This window comes from Heterodontus francisci, chromosome 16, assembly GCF_036365525.1.
Source record: "Heterodontus francisci isolate sHetFra1 chromosome 16, sHetFra1.hap1, whole genome shotgun sequence".
NCBI classification, from domain to species: Eukaryota; Metazoa; Chordata; class Chondrichthyes; order Heterodontiformes; family Heterodontidae; genus Heterodontus; species Heterodontus francisci.
Genome location: NC_090386.1, coordinates 27580614 through 27599484, shown reverse-complemented (window position 1 = coordinate 27599484; position 18871 = coordinate 27580614). Strand labels below are relative to the sequence as shown.

The 18871-nt window shown below is 43.6% G+C and overlaps 1 protein-coding gene across 1 annotated transcript in view; it reads left to right on the top strand.

Moving 5' to 3' along the window:
• The window catches only part of vapb (VAMP (vesicle-associated membrane protein)-associated protein B and C), a 114143-nt gene that overhangs the window by 40511 nt on the left and 54761 nt on the right, over nucleotides 1–18871 (top strand). The window contains exon 2 of the mRNA XM_068048054.1: nucleotides 9440–9592. Coding sequence (XP_067904155.1) covers nucleotides 9440–9592 — 153 coding nt within the window. The remainder of the gene's footprint in view (nucleotides 1–9439; nucleotides 9593–18871) is intronic.

The window sequence follows — 18871 nt, the reverse complement described above, 5'->3', positions numbered from 1 at the left end:
ATCAGAAGGAATTGTACTGGTCACGAGAAGCTTCAGTCCGGTAATGAGTGTCCTAGTCGCAGATTCATTCAATTCCGCAGTACTGGACTGGTTAAGTTGTTACATGAATTCTTTAAGTAAGGAAGACTGAAGTAAGGTCAAAGAATATGACAGTTTTACTTGTTTCAGGTTTGGGGATGAGACCACATTGAAATCACTAATAAGAGTGGTAATTCCATGTAAAATTGCAGGGGTAAACCATTTTATTAGTACAGATGTAGTATCCAGTGAAATATCTTTGCTGTTAAATAAACCATCTGTGAAAAAGGCTCAGATGAAGTTGGATATGGAACATGATATGGCGATTGTCTTTGGAAAATCTGTAAATTTGCAGTTTACACAGTCGGGACATTATTATAATACAAAAGCAAAATACTGCGGATGCTGGAAATCTGAAATAAAAACAAGAAATGCTGGAAATACTCAGGTCTGGCAGCATCTGTGGAGAGAGAAGCAGAGTTGACGTTTCAGGTCAGTGACCCTTCAGGACATTATTATATTCCTTTAGCGAGACCTAACATCTCTTAGGATGTTAAAGAGGTATTAATGGCATCCGGGGGTCGGGATTGAAAGCAGAAAAGGCAGATTATTTCAAAACTATATTGACAGTTTGCACATCCATCTTGTCATGGGTTGAAGATTCTGTTAAAAGATGCAGGGATAATAGATAATGACTACACTAAACTTAGCGAGGATATCAGTGAAAAATATGATGTCTGTGGGGGAAAAAAGGTACAGGAGGATGCCATTGCGACCCATAGTGAGTCTCCCATCAGCAAGGGACATTAATGAAACTGTAGCGATGGACTTGATGGTATGGGCTAAAGGCAAAAACATTTTTCTTATACACTTGATAGACATAACGACTAGATTCAGTCTGTCGCTAATTTATAGTAAAGACAAAAAAGTAATAGTGGATAAGATAATAGAAAGGTGGATAGGAATGGGGCTGGGAGCACTGGCTAGATATCTAACTGACAATAGAAGAGAATTTGCCAATGATGAGTTTAGGAGTATGTGTGAAAATATGAATACTGTAGGCAGCAGAAAGTCCTTTTTAGTAATGGGATTTGTGAGAGAAATCACACCGTGATTGATGAAATGCTCCGAAAAATTTTAGGCGACCAACCAAATGGTAAATTGACTACTGCTCTGGTGTGGGCAGTACACGGAAAAACACGCTTCAAATGTTTGGGGGCAACAGCCCCCATCAATTACTTTATGACAGGAATCTGAAAATACCTTCAGTAATGTGGGATCATCCCCCAGCTTTAGAAGGGACCACAATTAGTTCAGTTTTTGCGGAACATTTGAATGCCATGCATGCAGTGAGAAGAGCATTTATTAAGGTGGAGATTTCAGAAAAAAATTAGAGTTTTGAGGTATCAGATCAGGCCATCAGAAAATAATTTTAATATTGGGGACATGGTGTGTTACAGAAGAGAAGGGCAGAAAGAATGGGGAGGCCCAGGAAATGTTATAGGCGTTGATGGCAAAACGGTAATTTTGCAACATGGCAACCAAACCTTTAGAGTACATTCCTCACGGTTTATTGGCACTGATTATACATTGACAGAATCTGGACAAATGATGGACACTGATGATGCACCATGTACTTCGCATGCACATATGTTGGACATTTACGAGCAATAGACTGTGGCAGATAACAGGCTAACTGAGAGGACCGAGTGATAGTGAAGATCCAGATAAGGCCATTTATCCCAAAGGTCAACTACTGAAATTTGGGACTAGAGTGCCATATATGTTAGAAGGGACTAGTGAGTGGAGGGAAGCCACCAATATAGGAAGGGCCGGAAAGGCCACAGGGAATTACAAACATTGGCTGAATGTGGAAGATTTTCAGTTAGGACCTCCCTCTAAAAGCAGATCCAGCAATGTTTTATTGGTACTGTGAAGAGAAACTAGCAGGCATTTTCTTGGTGCACGTGGACGGTTTTCTGTGGGGAGGATCTGTGGCAGTGGAGAAATTTGTGTTAGATAAAGTTCTACGGGAATTTAAAATTGGAAGTTGAGCTTCTGGAGCTTTTAAATATATAGTGTTGAATATTAGGCAGACTAGGTTGGGGGTAACCCTAAATCAACAGTCTTACCGAGAGAATGTTAATAGGATCCCAATAAATCAGGCCAGATCCTCACAAAAGGAAGACTCTGCAACCAAGGACGAAGCAGACCAGTTAAGGAGCTTAACCGGGCAACTAAACTGGTTGTGCACACAAACTAGGCCGGATGCTTGCTACGATGTATTAGAAATGAGCACCATGATGAAACGTGCTACTGTTGGGGAAGTGCTGAAAGCAAATAAGACATTGAAGAAATGGTGTTTAGACAAAGTACACTCAGGTTTCCAGCACTGGGTGAGCCAGAAGAAATGAAATTAGTCATTTTTAGTGACTCCTCACATGCTAATCTTCCTGATGGTTATTCGAGCGCAGCAGGGCTCATTATATTTTTGGTGGGAAGAAATGAAGATGAATGTTGTCCATTAGCCTGGGAATCAAAGAAAATGAAGAGGGTAGTTAAAAGTACCTTAGTTGCTGAGACACTTGCACTGATAGAAGCGATTGATATAGGTATGTATTTATCGCGTATTCTAACGGAACTCATAAGGGGCAATCAGGCAAATTTTCCTATGGAATGCTATATAGATAACCATTCTCTCTGTGACGATGTCCATTTGACAAAAAGTGTCACAGAAAAGAGGTTGAGTCTTGATCTCGCGAGTATGAAAGAAATGTTGCTAAGAAAAATTTCCAAAATGAAATCGGTCGACGCAAGTCATCAGTTGTCGGATTGTTTTCCGAACAGGCGTGCTTGTTCAAGAAATTGTTGGATGTCCTTGAAGAGGACCGTCTTGTGCTATGATGAGTTAGGAAAATGTGGAAATGTTTTTAATGTTAAGATTGCTTTGTAATTTATTAAACAAGTTTTTTATTTAAATAAAGAGAATACACAGTATGTTAATGGCTGCTGCTGTTGAAGGTTAATAGTATAATGTAAGGTACAGAAAATGTCATTTTGTCTCTTCGTTTTTTATATATGTGTATTTAATGTAAAGAAAAGAGGGGAATCTTCTGTTCGTGTCTAATTTCTGTTAATCGATGTTAAATACTTGGTAGTTGAAGGTAATAGGGTGAACAGGTTGGGTATTGATTAGTTAATTGTACTCAAATGTATATGTAAAGAAGAGCCAGCCAGCACTGGTGGGGTGTTGTTCGAAATGGAAAAGTAAGCTCTGTGGCAAGCAAAAAACTGTCTCCACCAAAACATCCTAGTCTCAGTGTCTTCACAAACAGGCTTGGAAGTTTCTCTAACACCTCTGTCTGCCTGGCCCCCTGCCTGCATCTCTGTGTCTCTCTCCCTCTCACTGTCGCTGTCTCGCCCTGTGCCTTGATGCTCCCTCTCCCCTCCCCCCCCGCACCACCACCTCTTTCTCTGTCTCACCCCATGTCTGTATACACCAGCATGAATCAACATCTTTGAAGGGGAGTTGTAGAGGGAAATTTAAAAAAAAAACACAAAAGGCAATAAATTGAGTAACAACTTCTGTGCGCCTTTATTGTTTTCAGAAACATCTTTGACATCTGTGTAATCTCTTGGCAATTATGAAGCATCTGCTCACCTTTGTACTTTAATCACTGTATTGTGATACCAGACCATCTGGCTTCTAAATATAATCATTGCAAACAAAAGCATGTCAGAGGAGAATTGATTAATTGCATGGCATCCCCTTGTTGCAGGATTTACATACTACACACATATATCCCCTTGGCTTTGTAAGCTCCTGGACCCAGCCATTGGCCTTTGGGTGGTCCTTTGCTTGTTGGCCCTTTCTTCTGAAGCTGGATATGTTACAAAGCCAAAATGTTGTTTCAAATGATTGTATCATCTAACTTTTGGATCCCTGCATGTTACACGATTGAAGATGGGTATGAAAAGATGACTATTCGGGGGATGTTTTATCAAGCACCTGTCCTCAGTGAGATCTTCTCACCTGCAGTTTGTAGTGGAAATAGTACAACTTGAGCTCTTGTTTTGCTATTTGTATGGCTGTATGGACACAGTCTCTGACCGCTGGTTACAGTGTGGTTCCAGGAAGGTAGTACACTACTTGCACTGAAACAAAGACAGAACATTCTGGAAGCTCACAGGTCAGTCAGCAGCTGTGAAGAGAACAGAGAAGTTAATTTTTTATTCATTCATGGGATGTAGGCGTCACTGACCAGGCCAGCATTTATTGCCCATCCCTAATTGCCCTTGAGAAGGTGGTGGTGAGCTGCCTTCTTGAACCGCTGCAGTCCATTTGGGGTAGGTATACCCACAGTGCTGTTAGGAAGGGAGTTCCAGGATTTTGACTCAGCGACCGTGAAGGAACGGCAATATAGTTCCAAGTCAGGATGGTGTGTGACTTGGAGGGGAACTTGCAGGTTTTTCCCCCTGATTCCCATTGACCTCAGTTTTGCTAGGGCTCCTTGATGTCATACTTGGTCAAATGCTGCCTTGATGTAAAGGGCAGTCACTCTCACCTCACCTCTTGCGTTCAGCTCTTTTGTCCATGTTTGAACCAAGGCTGTAGTGAGGTCAGGAGCTGAGTGGCCCTGGCGGAACCCAAACTGAACGTCACTGAGCAGGTTATTGCTAAGCAAGTGCCACTTGATGGCACTATTGATGACACCTTCCATCACTTTACTGATGATTGAGAGTAGGCTGATGGGGCGGTAATTGGCCAGGTTGGACTTGTCTGGCTTTTTGTGTACAGGACATACCTGGGCCATTTTCCACATTGCAGGGTAGATGCCAGTGTTGTAGCTGTACTGGAACAGCTTGGCGAGGGGTGTGGCAAGCTCTGGAGCTACTATTGCCTGAATATTGTCAGGGCCCTTAGCTTTTGCAGTATCCAGTGCCTTCGGTCGTTTCTTGATATCACGCGGAGTGAATCAAATTGGCTGACATCTGGCATCTGTGATGCTGGGGACTTCAGGAGGAGGCCGAGATGGATCATCAACTCGACACTTCTGGCTGAAGGTTGTTGCAAATGCTTCAGCCTTATCTTTCGCACTGATGTGTTGGGCTCCCCCATCATTGAGGATGTGGATATTTATGGAGCCATCTCCTCCAGTTAGTTGTTTAATTGCCAACCACCAGTCACGGCTGGATGTGACATGACTGCAGAGCTTAGATCTGATCGGTTGGTTATGGGATCGCTTAGCTCTGTCTATCGCATGCTGCTTAAGCAGTTTGGCATGCAAGTAGTCCTGGGTTGTAGCTTCACCAGGATGACACCTCATTTTCAGGTATGCCTGGTGTTGTTCCTGGCATGCCCTCCTGCACTCTTCATTGAACCAGGGTTGGTCTCCTGGCTTGATGGTAATGGTAGAGTGGGGGATATGCCAGGCCATGAGGTTACAGATTGTGGTTGAGTACAATTCTGCTGCTGCTGATGGCCCACAGCGCCTCATGGATGCCCAATTTTGCATTGCTAGATCTGTTCGAAATCTATCCCATTTGGCACGGTGATAGTGCCACACAACACGATGGACGGTATCCTCAACGTGAAGGCGGGACTTCGTCTCCACAAGGTCTGTGCGGTGGTCACTCCTACCAATACAGTCATGGACAGAAGCATCTGCGGCAGGCAGATTGGTGAGGACAAGGTCAAGTATGTTTTTCCCTCGTGTTGGTTCCCCCACCACCTGCTGCAGACCCAGTCTAGCAGCTATGTCCTTTAGGACTCGGCCAGCTCGGTCAGTATTGGTGCTACCGAGCCACTCTTGGTGATGGTCATTGAAGTCACCCACCCAGAGTACATTTTGTGCCCTCACCACCCTCAGTGCTTCCTCCAAGTGATGTTCAACATGGAGGAGTACTGAATCATCAGCTGAGGGAGGGTGGTAGGTGGTAATCAGTAGGAGGTTACCTTGCCCATGTTTGACCTGATGCCATGAGACTTCATGGGGTCCGGAGTCGATATTGAGGACTCCCAGGGCAACTCCCTCCCTACTGTATACCACTGTGCCACCACCTCTGGTGGGTCTGTCCTGCCGGTGGTACAGGACATACCCGGGGATGGTGAAGGCAGTGTCTGGGACATTGTCTGTAAGGTATGATTCCGTGAGCATGACTATGTCAGGCTGTAGCTTGACTGGTCTGTGGGACAGCTCTCCCAACTTTGGCACAAGCCCCCAGATGTTAGTAAGGAGGACTTTGCAGAGTCGACGGGGCTGGGTTTGCCGTCGTTTCCGGTGCCTAGGTCGATGCCGGGTGGTCCGTCCGGTTTCATTCCTTTTTATTGACTTCGTAGCGGTTAGGTACAACTGAGTAGCTTGCTAGGCCATTTCAGAGGGCATGTAAGAGTTAACCACATTGCTGTGGGTCTGGAGTCACATGTAGGCCAGACCAGGTAAGGACAGCAGATTTCCTTCCTTAAAGGACATTAGTGAACCAGATGGGTTTTTACAACAATCAACAATGGTTTCATGGTCACCATTCGACTAGCTTTTTTTTTAAATTCCAGATTTATTAATTAAATTCAAATTCCACCTTCTGCTGTGGTGGGATTCGAACCCATGTCCCCAGACAAATACCCTGGGTCTCTGGGTTACTAGTCCAGTGATAATACCACTACGCCACCGCCTACCCTAATGTTTCCAAACACTGAAGTATAAACTGTATGCTTGACCTGTACACTTACCTGTGTATTTCCAGCATTTTCTGTCCTGTGTTTTATTTCCAGCATCTGAAGTACTTTGCGTTTTCCCTATTTACGCTGTTTGGCTGTTGTTCCGATTGCCATGCCTAATAGAGAGCCATGTGCATGCATGTGTCAGACTCTTCTCTCCTAGCAGGTGAACTTTCATGCTTAGCTCTAAGAGGAGTGCCCTAAATATTTAAATTAATGTCAGTCGGATCAATGAGCAACCAGGAAATCTAATGGGCCTACTCAGCACTTCAAACCAGGCTTGATACTGCACAGGATTCACACTGGTGTCAAATTGAAACTATCTGAATTTACCCCCTCCCCCCCCACACACACACACACACACACTGCTTTCCAGGGTCAGGTCGGCTTCGATTGCAAATTTAATGTTCTACGCTAAGGTTATAAGATAAATATTGCCATATCGAGCCCTGGGGATGAGAGAAAGTTTGATTTAATACTCGCAGCATCAATGACCTCCTCCACCCAACTTAAAAAAAAAATCTTAGTTTTCTTGAATTGTGCTGAACTTATAAGATGGGAGACAGGCACTCTGGTATTAGTTCTTTGCTATGCTGCTTTATGGTTTCCTGCCAGGACATAATTTGGGGTTTTGCCATCCTGAGTGATTTATCTGAACAACTTCTGTGGGAAATTTGTATCTTCCATGGCTAAACCCAGTCGTCAAGACTCTGGGGGTAACAAGTGCTATTATGCATCTTCCTCGCTGTGTTGGTACAGCAGTGAATAGCAGCCATTTTTTTTTTTTAAGGTAGTGTGCCTGAATATCAAACATTAAATGGGCATAAGGAAAATCAGTAATGCACATAGACCATATTGTACCTCATCCTTCTGGTACCTTTAGCCTTCTAGTATCGACTGGCATTTTGAATGCCCCATAGTCTGTATGTCCATGTAATCTGATGGGGAGATTATCCCAGATATTTATCAACCAGATGTTCTTTCTGATACCTTATTTTGTGGAGTTCAATCACTTCAATGAACTACTCAGCATATTCTTTCTTTTGGGCCTCCTTATCTCGAGAGACAATGGATACGCGCCTGGAGGTGGTCAGTGGTTTGTGAAGCAGCGCCTGGAGTGGCTATAAAGGCCAATTCTGGAGTGACAGGCTCTTCCACAGGTGCTGCAGAGAAATTTGTTTGTTGGGGCTGTTGCACAGTTGGCTGTCCCCTTGCGCCTCTGTCTTTTTTCCTGCCAACTACTAAGTCTCTTCGACTCGCCACAATTTAGCCCTGTCTTTATGGCTGCCCGCCAGCTCTGGCGAATGCTGGCAACTGACTCCCACGACTTGTGATCAATGTCACACGATTTCATGTCGCGTTTGCAGACGTCTTTATAACGGAGACATGGACGGCCGGTGGGTCTGATACCAGTGGCGAGCTCGCTGTACAATGTGTCTTTGGGGATCCTGCCATCTTCCATGCGGCTCACATGGCCAAGCCATCTCAAGCGCCGCTGACTCAGTAGTGTGTATAAGCTGGGGGTGTTGGCTGCTTCAAGGACTTCTGTGTTGGAGATATAGTCCTGCCACCTGATGCCAAGTATTCTCCGAAGGCAGCGAAGATGGAATGAATTGAGACGTCGCTCTTGGCTGGCATACGTTGTCCAGGCCTCGCTGCCGTAGAGCAAGGTACTGAGGACACAGGCCTGATACACTCGGACTTTTGTGTTCCGTGTCAGTGCGCCATTTTCCCACACTCTCTTGGCCAGTCTGGACATAGCAGTGGAAGCCTTACCCATGCGCTTGTTGATTTCTGCATCTAGAGACAGGTTACTGGTGATAGTTGAGCCTAGGTAGGTGAACTCTTGAACCACTTCCAGAGCGTGGTCGCCAATATTGATGGATGGAGCATTTCTGACATCCTGCCCCATGATGTTTGTTTTCTTGAGGCTGATGGTTAGGCCAAATTCATTGCAGGCAGACGCAAACCTGTCGATGAGACTCTGCATATATTTAACAAAAAACATACCTCAATCAGAAAAATAGAAAATTCATTGGGGAAAGCCATCTTGAAGAAGATCCTCTGTTAATAGCAGTCATGTTGTCCAGTTTCACTGCTGAGAAATGGGCTTCAATAGTGAAGCTGACGGCTAGGTGTACAAACTCTGGCTGCTTGTTCGAACCCAAGCTATTCATTTATCATGGCTGTGTGGCTAGCATCACTGTCAACTGTATTCTCTCAAGTGGTTGTTTGATCTGACTGAGTGATCGGTGGTGGGGGGGGAGACTTTGAGTTGTGCATCATGGCTAGTCACTTTCTTGTATCAGTCACCACCCACATTCCCCTGCCCCCTTCCTTTAGTGTATGGGTGCCAGCCTTTAGCTTTACCTGTAAAAGTCTTGGATCCAGCAATATGACCAGACATCACACTTTCCTACAGACAAAAACAATCCTCAAAAGAAGGGGAGAGCTTCAAGCCTGAAATTTACAAGCTGTTGCCATTATTCTTTCATTAACCTAGGTAGATTATAAACAGCTTCAATTACCTAGGTTTGCCTATCTAGAACAGTGCCCTGAAAGGGATAGCCAGGTCACGTCACAGTTGGACTCCAGACTGCGTGTGAGCAATGCCACGGAACATCTGCTAGAGTAAATAAATTGAATGACTGCACAGCTAAAACAATTAAAATGTTTTAACTATCTTTTTGTTTTTGGCTACAGGTCCTTTCACAGATGTTGTCACTACAAACTTGAAACTAAGTAACCCTTCAGAAAAAAATGTCTGTTTTAAAGTGAAGACTACAGCCCCGCGTAGATATTGCGTGAGGCCTAACAGCGGAGTTATTGATGCAGGGTCTTCGATCAATGTATCAGGTATGACATGTCACAGTTGTACACCAGGACTTTGGGGATACTTAACGTTTCTTGGCTCTTGGTGTCTAGATTTTGTGATTCTTTGTGGTGTGACTACAGTGCTGTTAAGTGAAAATAATGGAAGCTTGGGCTTTATGTTGAGTGTTTGGGTGGGGGGTTGGGGGCATGATACAATGAGGGAGAGAAAAATCGTTCTGGTATTCTTGGTTCAACCAAGGATTAATTGGAATGTACTGGTACTAGTCAGGTGATGGAACCAGAAGCTGAAGCTTTCCTGATGTAACACCTTATAATGTGATCTGCAATGGAACCTTGTTCAGCTTTTGGAGTGTTTAAAGCATGTTGTAAACTTTCATTCCAATTATTAGATCTGCAACTTTTACTTTCAAACATTGCCGAATTTCCAACTGGTGTATGTTTGTAGACATGTAACTCCATTCTTTATCTCTACCTTAGCGAGGATAGATCAGATTTTGTTGGTTTGATACTCTGTTCAGAAAACAAACTGTGAAAGCAGATGAAACATTGTTAGATTTTGTATTTTGATGGTTTTCAAACTGTTCTTCATAAGGTTCTTAATTCTAATACTAATACACTCCAGGGGGGAACCTGTTCAAAAACTGACATGCCAGTAAGGACTCCCTTCGAGTACTGATATTCTCCAGGGGAGCCCCTTCAAACGTTAACACATTCCAGGGGAGCCCTTTTAACTGATGACACAGTTTAGGGAAGTACTTTCAAATACTGGCACAGTCCTGACCAAAAGCCAGTGCCAGCTATTCAAAGGAGAATCATGTCGGCATTGCAGAAAATGTTTTTTCATTAGTACACAGCAACAGGAATCAAAAATCTGCTGACTAGCTGAAACAGCGATGGCCAAAGAGTTGGGACCTCTGTTTCAAAATCTGTTATTGAACTGAACAATGGAGTCTTAAGGTATTGGACATCAGATAATCAGGCTCACAACAGATTGTCTTTAAGACATCATTAACGCTGCAGCACAAATACAGACTGAGTACAGTTAGCCAATCTAGAGAACAGAAATAACAGTGTCTTAGCTTCCTTCTTGCTAGTTTCATTCGATTGAGCTGTGGCTATCCTCGCTAGGTTAATACTTCATTGTTGATTACAAGGCAACTTGGCCTTGCTCCACTGTAACTAGACATCTGTGTGTCATTCTATGACTATTACTTCACACACATACAGTTTCCTTCTTTTACTGTTTCATACAAAACCCTCTGTTTACATATCCCTTCACTGGTCAACAACAGCATTTCATTGGCCTGCATTCAGTCATACTGCTTTATGAATCACTTCAATACAGCCCTATTTTTTAAGCCTTAAATTTCTGTCTAAGGAACAATATATTTGCATTATTGAGGCAAGGGCCTAATCTATGTATGGTAGTATAGTGCTTGTGTTACTCCACCAGCAATCCAGAGGCATGAATACATTTGATCATTTGTGTGCTATTTCTCATTAAAGTTCAACAGCTTCATTGTCCTTCGGGTAAGGAAACCAGACGCCCTTAACCTAGTCGAGCCTACCTAAGACGCTCGTCCATACAGTGGCTGCTGTACTGCATTAGAGTTGTCATTAAGACCTCAGTAAAATGCAGTCGTCACACCATGAAGTTTTTGTTCAAAGTTCAGTGATGAACTTTGAAAAACAACAAGCTGTACAACTAATAGCACAAAAGAATATGATTGTGGTTGTTGGAGTTCAATCATCTCAGCTCCAGGACATCACTGCAGGAGTTCCTCAGGATAGTGTCCTAGGCCCAACCATCTTCAGCTGCTTCATTAATGACGTTCCTTCAATCATCAGGTCAGAAGTGGGGATGTTCGCTGATGATTGCACAATGTTCAGCACCATTTGCGACTCCTCAGATACTGAAACAGCCCATGCAGAAATGCAGCAAGACCTGGACAATATCCAAGCTTGGGCTGATAAGTGGCAAGTAACATTCGTGCCATACAAGTGCCAGGCAATGGCCATCTCCAACAAGAGAGAATCTAACCATCTCCCCTTGACATTCAATGGCATTACCATCGCTGAATCCCCCACTATCAACATCCTAGGGAGTTACCATTGACCAGAAACTGAACTGGAGTAGCCATATAAATACCGTGGCTACAAGAACTGGTCAGAGGCTAGGAATCCTGCAGTGAGTAACTCACCTCCTGTCTCCCCAAAACCTGTCCACCATCTACAAGGCACAGTCAGGAGTGTGATGGAATACTCTCCACTTGCCTGGATGGATGCAGCTCCAACAACACTCAAGAAGCTTGACACCATCCAGGACAAAGCAGCCCACTTGATTGACACCCCATCCACAAACATTCACTCCCTCCACCACCGAGGCACAGTGGCAGCAGCATGTACCATCTACAAGATGCACTGCAGCAATGCACCAAGGCTCTTTAGACAGCACCTTCCAAACCCACAACCTCTACCATCCCGAAGGACAAGGGCAGCAGATGCATGGGAACACACCACCTACAAGTTTTCCTCCAAGCCCCACACCACCCTGACTTGGAACGATATCGCCATTCCTTCACTGTCGCTTCATCAAAATCCTGGAGCTTCCTCCCAACAGCACTGTGGGTGTACCTAACCCACATGGACTACAGCGATTCAAGAAGGCAGCTCATCTCCACCTTCTCAAGGGCAATTAGGGATGGGCAATAAATGCTGGCCTGGCCAGTGACGCCCATGTCCCATGAATGAATATAAAAAAATAGATTCTGCCCATCCAAACTTGGGGTTTGTTTGGAGAGAACATTTTAATTTGGCGAGCGCTCAGGTTGGTTGTAGGTCAGTCATTCTGGTGGAGCTTATTTAATGTGGCAAATTAAAGTTCATTTCACTAAAAGTACATTAAAGCATGTTGGGCTGAGTGTTTATATTATACCACTGGATCTCCTGTGGTGCTACTCACTGGCGGGAGATCTGAAATGCAATAGTGATGTCCAGCTGTTAACCTTGGCCTGTCCCTTTTTAAGGCCAGTGCTCAAATACTCCTTGTGTGATTCCAGATAATTGTAATGGCATATAAATTATGCTGGTAAGTTAGTGATGAGTAAATTCCTTGTCAGTTTTCAGGCACCAGGTCAACTTAGAATGAAATGCTTAGTTTGTAACAGTGTGGCAAAACTTCGCCAGACACTAGACTATATCAAAACTAATGGGGCTCATGGTATTGTTCATGCTAAGTTTGTTGAATATAAGGAGAGGAGTAATGTATCAGGTAATTGCTTTCATAGTGAATGTTTGCCCTTTTATAGCTATACAATCTAATAAGTAAACAATAACAACTTGCATTTATATAGCATCTCAAAGCAGTAAAACATCACAAGGTACTTCATGGCATTATCAAACAGAATTTGTCACAGCCGCATATTTGGACAAATGACAAAAAGATTGGTCAAAGAGGTCAGTTTTAAGGATCATCTTAAAGGAGGAGAGAGAAACAAAGAGGTTTATGCAGGAAATTCCAGAGCTTAGGGTCTCAGCAGCTAAAGGCATGACTGCCAGTGGCGGACTGATGAAAATCAGGGATGCACAAGAGGTCAGAATTGGAGGAACGCTGAAATCTGGGAGAATTGTAGGGCTGGAGGAGCTTGCAGAGATAGGGAAGGGGTGAGGCCATGATTTGAGATTCGAAAAAATGAATGAATATTTTAAAATAGAGGTCAGCAACAGGGGTGATGGGTGAATGTGCGAGATAGGATACAGGCAGCAGAGTTTGGATGAGCTAAAGTTTATGGAAGGTGCAGGGTGGAAGGCTGACCAGGAGAGCAATGGAATAATCAGGTTGTTAAATCCAGAGGTAACAAAGGTATGGATTGAGTGATTTCATTAAACGATTAAGCTATTCAGATGGAAGATCAGAGCACTTTTTTCCCAGTGGAAATATCTCATCGGAAGTTGGAGATATTGTGACTTTGGTGTTTATTTTTCCTGGAGACTCTTTCTGTACATTCAAAATATCTGGCTTTGCTGAGTATTTTTTAACCCCAAGTGTACACATTTGAAAAATTGTCTAAACTTTGGTCTATTAGCCACATAACTTGGCACTCTGGATTCCAAATTCAGTCTGATTTGTTATCAGAAATTTGCATGGGAGACAGTGTGAGGCATTTGAAGTGTGGCTGTAGAAGTACCATTTTTGTAAAGGATGTGCATAGAGGGCCTGTTGGGTACGGCTGAATATGCATGACAGCAAAGTTATCACAGTTTCTATAGCAATTTCACATCCTTAGAAGTAGGGGCTCCATGCTGATTTTTGTCACCACTTCCTCTTCCTCTGCCTTGTAGCCATTGTTGCCTTGCCAGTGCTGTCTATTCCCTACTCACCACCCCAAATAGGCCAGGTAAGATGGGGAGCTTACAGGGTTGAAGGGAGTAGCATGTTAATTTTTTGGATTATGAACAAGACAGGGAAGGCTGCATTAACTGCTCATCCCTGGTTGCCTGAATAACTCGGGTCTGCTGGGCTGCTTCAGATGGTATCCAGTGTGAATCACGCAGTGTGGGACTTGGAGTCACTTATCAGCCAGACTTAGTACAGATGACATGTTCCTTTCTCTGGAAATTTAGCAACAATCTCATCGGTTTTGTTCTTGTTCCACCCCACAGATTATCACATTAATTGAACACCGTTTCACAATTTGCCCTAGTAGTATTTGACCTCAGGGGTGTTAGTTCAGTACCAGATCCACGACACTACTGTGCCCATAAATTGATCTGCTGTGTCAGGTGGCTTCAAGCTTTTCTCTTTGTGGGCCACTTGGGTGCATAACTTGGAACTTGGGGGCCACATGTAAAATTTTGAATCTGTGTTTATATCTGTTTATATATTACTCAACATGATCGTATTAAATGGCGGAGCAGGCTTGAGGGCAGTAAGGTCTACTCCTACCTCTATTTTTTGTTGTATTCAACATCTGCAACTTCTTTCCTAATGGCACTGTTGGTGTACCTACACCCCAATGACTGCAGCGGTTCAAGAAGGCACCTCACCACTACCATCTCAAGGGCAATAACGGATGGGCAATAAATGCTGGCCGAGCCAGCGCCACCCCATATCCCATGGACAAAAAAAAATCTGGGTATTCTTTGTTGACATTTATCCACAAATAATGCAACAGCATTAAGGACAGCCATCTCTAAACTTCCAGACCCTTGAATTACAGACTGGATTGCATGTCATGTATGTGACAAAGCTTGGAGACCACTTTTGCTATGTCAATGGGGATAGCCTACCCTACTTAAATATAAGCTGGATAAAACAGATCAGGAAGAAGAATGATGGGGTTAGATGGAGAGGGCTGGGAGCTGGCTCATGTGGAGCATAAACCAATTGGCCGAATGGCCTGTTTTTGTGTTCTACATTCTGTGGAATTCTGTGAACATGGGGGTAGGTGTGGAAGGGAATGTTGCTTTGTTGGTGCTCCAGTTTTTGAAATAAATCTGGTATCTGGCAACATTGAGATTGTTGCCGTGGAATGCTTATTTTTCTCCAGTTCTAATGATACCTTGTGCAAAAGTTGCCACATGCCAGCTCTTTGGTGTAAAGCACATGGCAACACTCAAATGGTGCATGTATCTTGACTGCGAACTCCTCCAGAGCACACTTTGTTTAACCCTTTGAGCCGTTTCTCGAGTATTGAAACTTTAACAGAATTGGGTGTAAATGTTGTAAACTCACTGCAGTGTTGAAACCTCATGCTATGCTGGTTTTATGTGTAGTTTTGAGAGTCAGGATTGAAAATATTCAAATTGTCATGATGTTTACTGTTTTACTGGGAATTATTTTTGTTAAAGTAAGAGCCCACTGCCTTAAGTCATGTCATTTTCATATGAAGTTGACGGGTAGGAAGAGACCTGCTGATCCATCAGGTAGCCCCACGTTCATGACAGCTGAAGCATTATGACAAAACAGTTCCTCCTCCTCAGCAGGTACGTAATTTCAGGGGAGGTTAAAAAATAACAATGTCCAAAAGGGAAAAATACAGTGGAAATACTACCAGTTCAGGAGATCACAAAGCCCAAGTGGTATCTTATATAGACAATGCATGATGTAAGCTCTGCCCTGGTCAAGAATCGGTCCAGTACCATTTTTTAAAACATAAAGAACCATAAAGAACATAAAGAACCAGTTTAAAACATAAACAACCGGCACCTCTTTCCTGAGGCTCACTGCTCTCTGGGAAAAGAAGAAATGCCTGATATCCAGCCTATTCCTACTCATGGGATGTTTAAACTTGCGTCCCCTGCTCCTCCCCAGTGTGTTAAATTGGCGAAAGGGGAACAAGAAAAGTGATAGGCAGAGAAATCAAGGGCCAGAATCAAACAGGGCCGCAGTGAAAAATAGTGGGAAGGGGACAAGTAGTGTTAAAAAGATAAGCCTTAAGGCTTTGTGCCTTAACGCGCAGAGCATTTGCAATAAAGTGGATGAATTAATCGCGCAAATAAATGTAAACGGGTTTGGTATGGTCGGCATTACGGAGACATGGATGCAAGGTGACCAGGGATGGGCAATGAACTTTCAGGGGTATTCAGTATTTCGGAAGGACAGACAGAAAGCAAAAGACGGTGGAGTTGCATTGCTGGTTAAAGGGGAAATTAACGCAATAGTGAGGAAAGATATTAGCTCTGACTATGTGGAATCTGTGTGGGTAGAGCTGAGAAACACTAAGGGGCAAGAAATGTTAGTGGGGGTTGTATATACACCCCCAAACTGTAGTGGTGATGTTGGGAATGGCATTAAACAGGAAAGTAGAGATGCATGCGATAAAGGAACATCTGTAATTATGGGTGAATTTAATCTGCATATAGATTGGGCAAATCAAATTAGTCACAATGCCGTAGAGGAGGAATTCTTGGAGTGTATACGGGATGGTTTTCTGGGCCAATATGTTGAGGAACCAACTAGAGAACAGGCCATCCTAGACTGGTGTAATGAGGGAGGAATAATTGACATTCTAGTGGTGCGAGACCCCTTGGGGATGAGCGACCATAATATGATGAATTCTTCATCAAGTTGGAGAGTGACATAGTTGATTCTGAGACTAGGGTCCTGAATCTTAGTAAAGAAAACTACAAAGGTATGAGGCGCGAGTTGGCTCTGACGGATTGGGAAACGTTACTTAAAGGGATGACGGTGGATAGGCAATGGCAAACATTCAAAGAGCGCATGGATAAACTGCAACCATTGTTTACCCCTGTCTGGTGCAAAAGTAAAACGGGAAAGGTAGCCAAACTATGGCTTACAAGGGAAATTAGAGATAGCATTAGATCCAAGGAAGAGGCTTATAAATTCGCCAGAAAGAACAACAGACCTGAGGATTGGGAGCAGTTTAGAATTCAGCATAGGAGGACCAAGGGATTGATTAAGAAGGGAAAAATAGAGTGCGAGAGCAAGCTTGCGGGGAGCATAGAAACTGAAGTTTCTATAGGTATGTGAAGAGAAAAAGATTGGTGAAGACAAATGTAGGTCCCTTGTAGTCAGAAACAGGGGAATAAAGAAATGGCTGACCAACTAAATGCATGCTTTGGTTCTGTCTTCACCAAAGGAGGACACAAATATCATACCAGAAATGTAGGGGAACACGGGGCTTATTGAGAGAGATGGGACTAAAGACCAATAAATCCCCAGGGCCTGATAATCTACATCCCAGAGTACTTAAGGAAGTGGCCCGAGAAACAGTGGATGCATTGGTGGTCATCATCCAAGATTTTATTGACTCTGGAACAGTTCCTACAGATTAGAGGGTAGCTAATGTAACCCCACTATTTAAAAAGGGAGTTAGAGAGAAAGCAGGGAATTATAGACCTCGGTAGTGGGGAAAATTCTAGAGTCCATTATCAAAGATTTTATAGCAGAGCACTTGGAGAATAGTGGTAGAATCGGGCAGAGTCAGCATAGATTTACGAAAGGGACATCATGCTTGACAAATCTACTAGAATTCTTCGAGGATGTAACTAGTAGAGTTGTTGAGGAGGAGCCAGTGGATGTGGTTTATTTGGACTTTCAGAAGGCTTTCGACAAAGTCCCACATAAGAGATTAGCATGTAAAATTAAAGCGCATGGGATTGGAGGTAGTGTATTGCGATGGATAGAAGATTGGTTGGCAGACAGGAAACAAAGAGTAGGAATAAACGGGTCTTTTTCCGGATGGCAGGCAGTGACTAGTGGGGTACCCCAGCTATTCACAATATATCTTAATGATTTAGATGGAGGGAACTAAATGTAATATCTCCAAATTTGCAGATGACACAAAACTGGGTGGGAGGGTGAGTTGTGAGGAGGATGCAGAGAGGCTTCAGGGTGATTTGGACAAGTGTGGGCCAATGCATGGCAGATGCAGTATAATGTGGATAAATGTGAGGTTATCCACTTTGGTAGTAAAAACAGGAAGGTAGATTATTATCTGAACGGCTATAAACTGAGCGAGGGAAATATGCAGCGAGACCGGGGTGCTCTGGTACACCAGTCGCTGAAGGTAAGCATGCAGGTGTAGTAAAAAAGGCAAATGGTATGTTGGCCTTCATAGCGAGAGGATTCGAGTACAGGAGCAGGGATGTCTTGCTGCAATTATACAGGACCCTGGTGAGGCTACACCTGGAATATTGTGTGCAGTCTTGGTCTCCTTATCTGAGGAAGGATGTTCTTGCTATAGAGGGAGTGCAGCGAAGGTTTACCAGACTGATTCCTGGGATGGCGGGACTGATGTATGAAGAGAGATTGAGTCGGTTAGCATTATTTTCGCTGGAGTTCATAAGAGTGAGGGGGGAATCGCATAGACACCTATAAAATTCTAACAGGACTTGACAGGGTAGATGCAGGAAGGATGTTCCCGATGGTGGGGGGAGTCCAAAACCAGGGGTCGTAGTCTAAGGATATGGGGTAAACCTTTCAGGATTGAGATGAGGAGAAATTTCTTCACCCAGAGAGTGGTGAGCCTGTGGAATTCGCTACCACAGAAAGCAGTTGAGGCCAAAACATTGTATGTTTTCAAGAAGAAGTTAGATATAGCTCTTGGGTCTAAAGGTATCAAAGGGTATGAGTGAAAGTGGGAATAGGTTACTGAGTTGGATGATCAGCCATGATCATAATGAATGGCGGAGCAGGCTCGAAGGGTCAAATGGCCTACTCCTGCTCCTATTTTCTATGCTTCTATAATCTATTAATAGAGACAATTACCAGCCCTTAAATTATTTTATAGATTTCTCAGGTCACCTCTAAGTCTACACTTACTGCTGTAAAGTAAA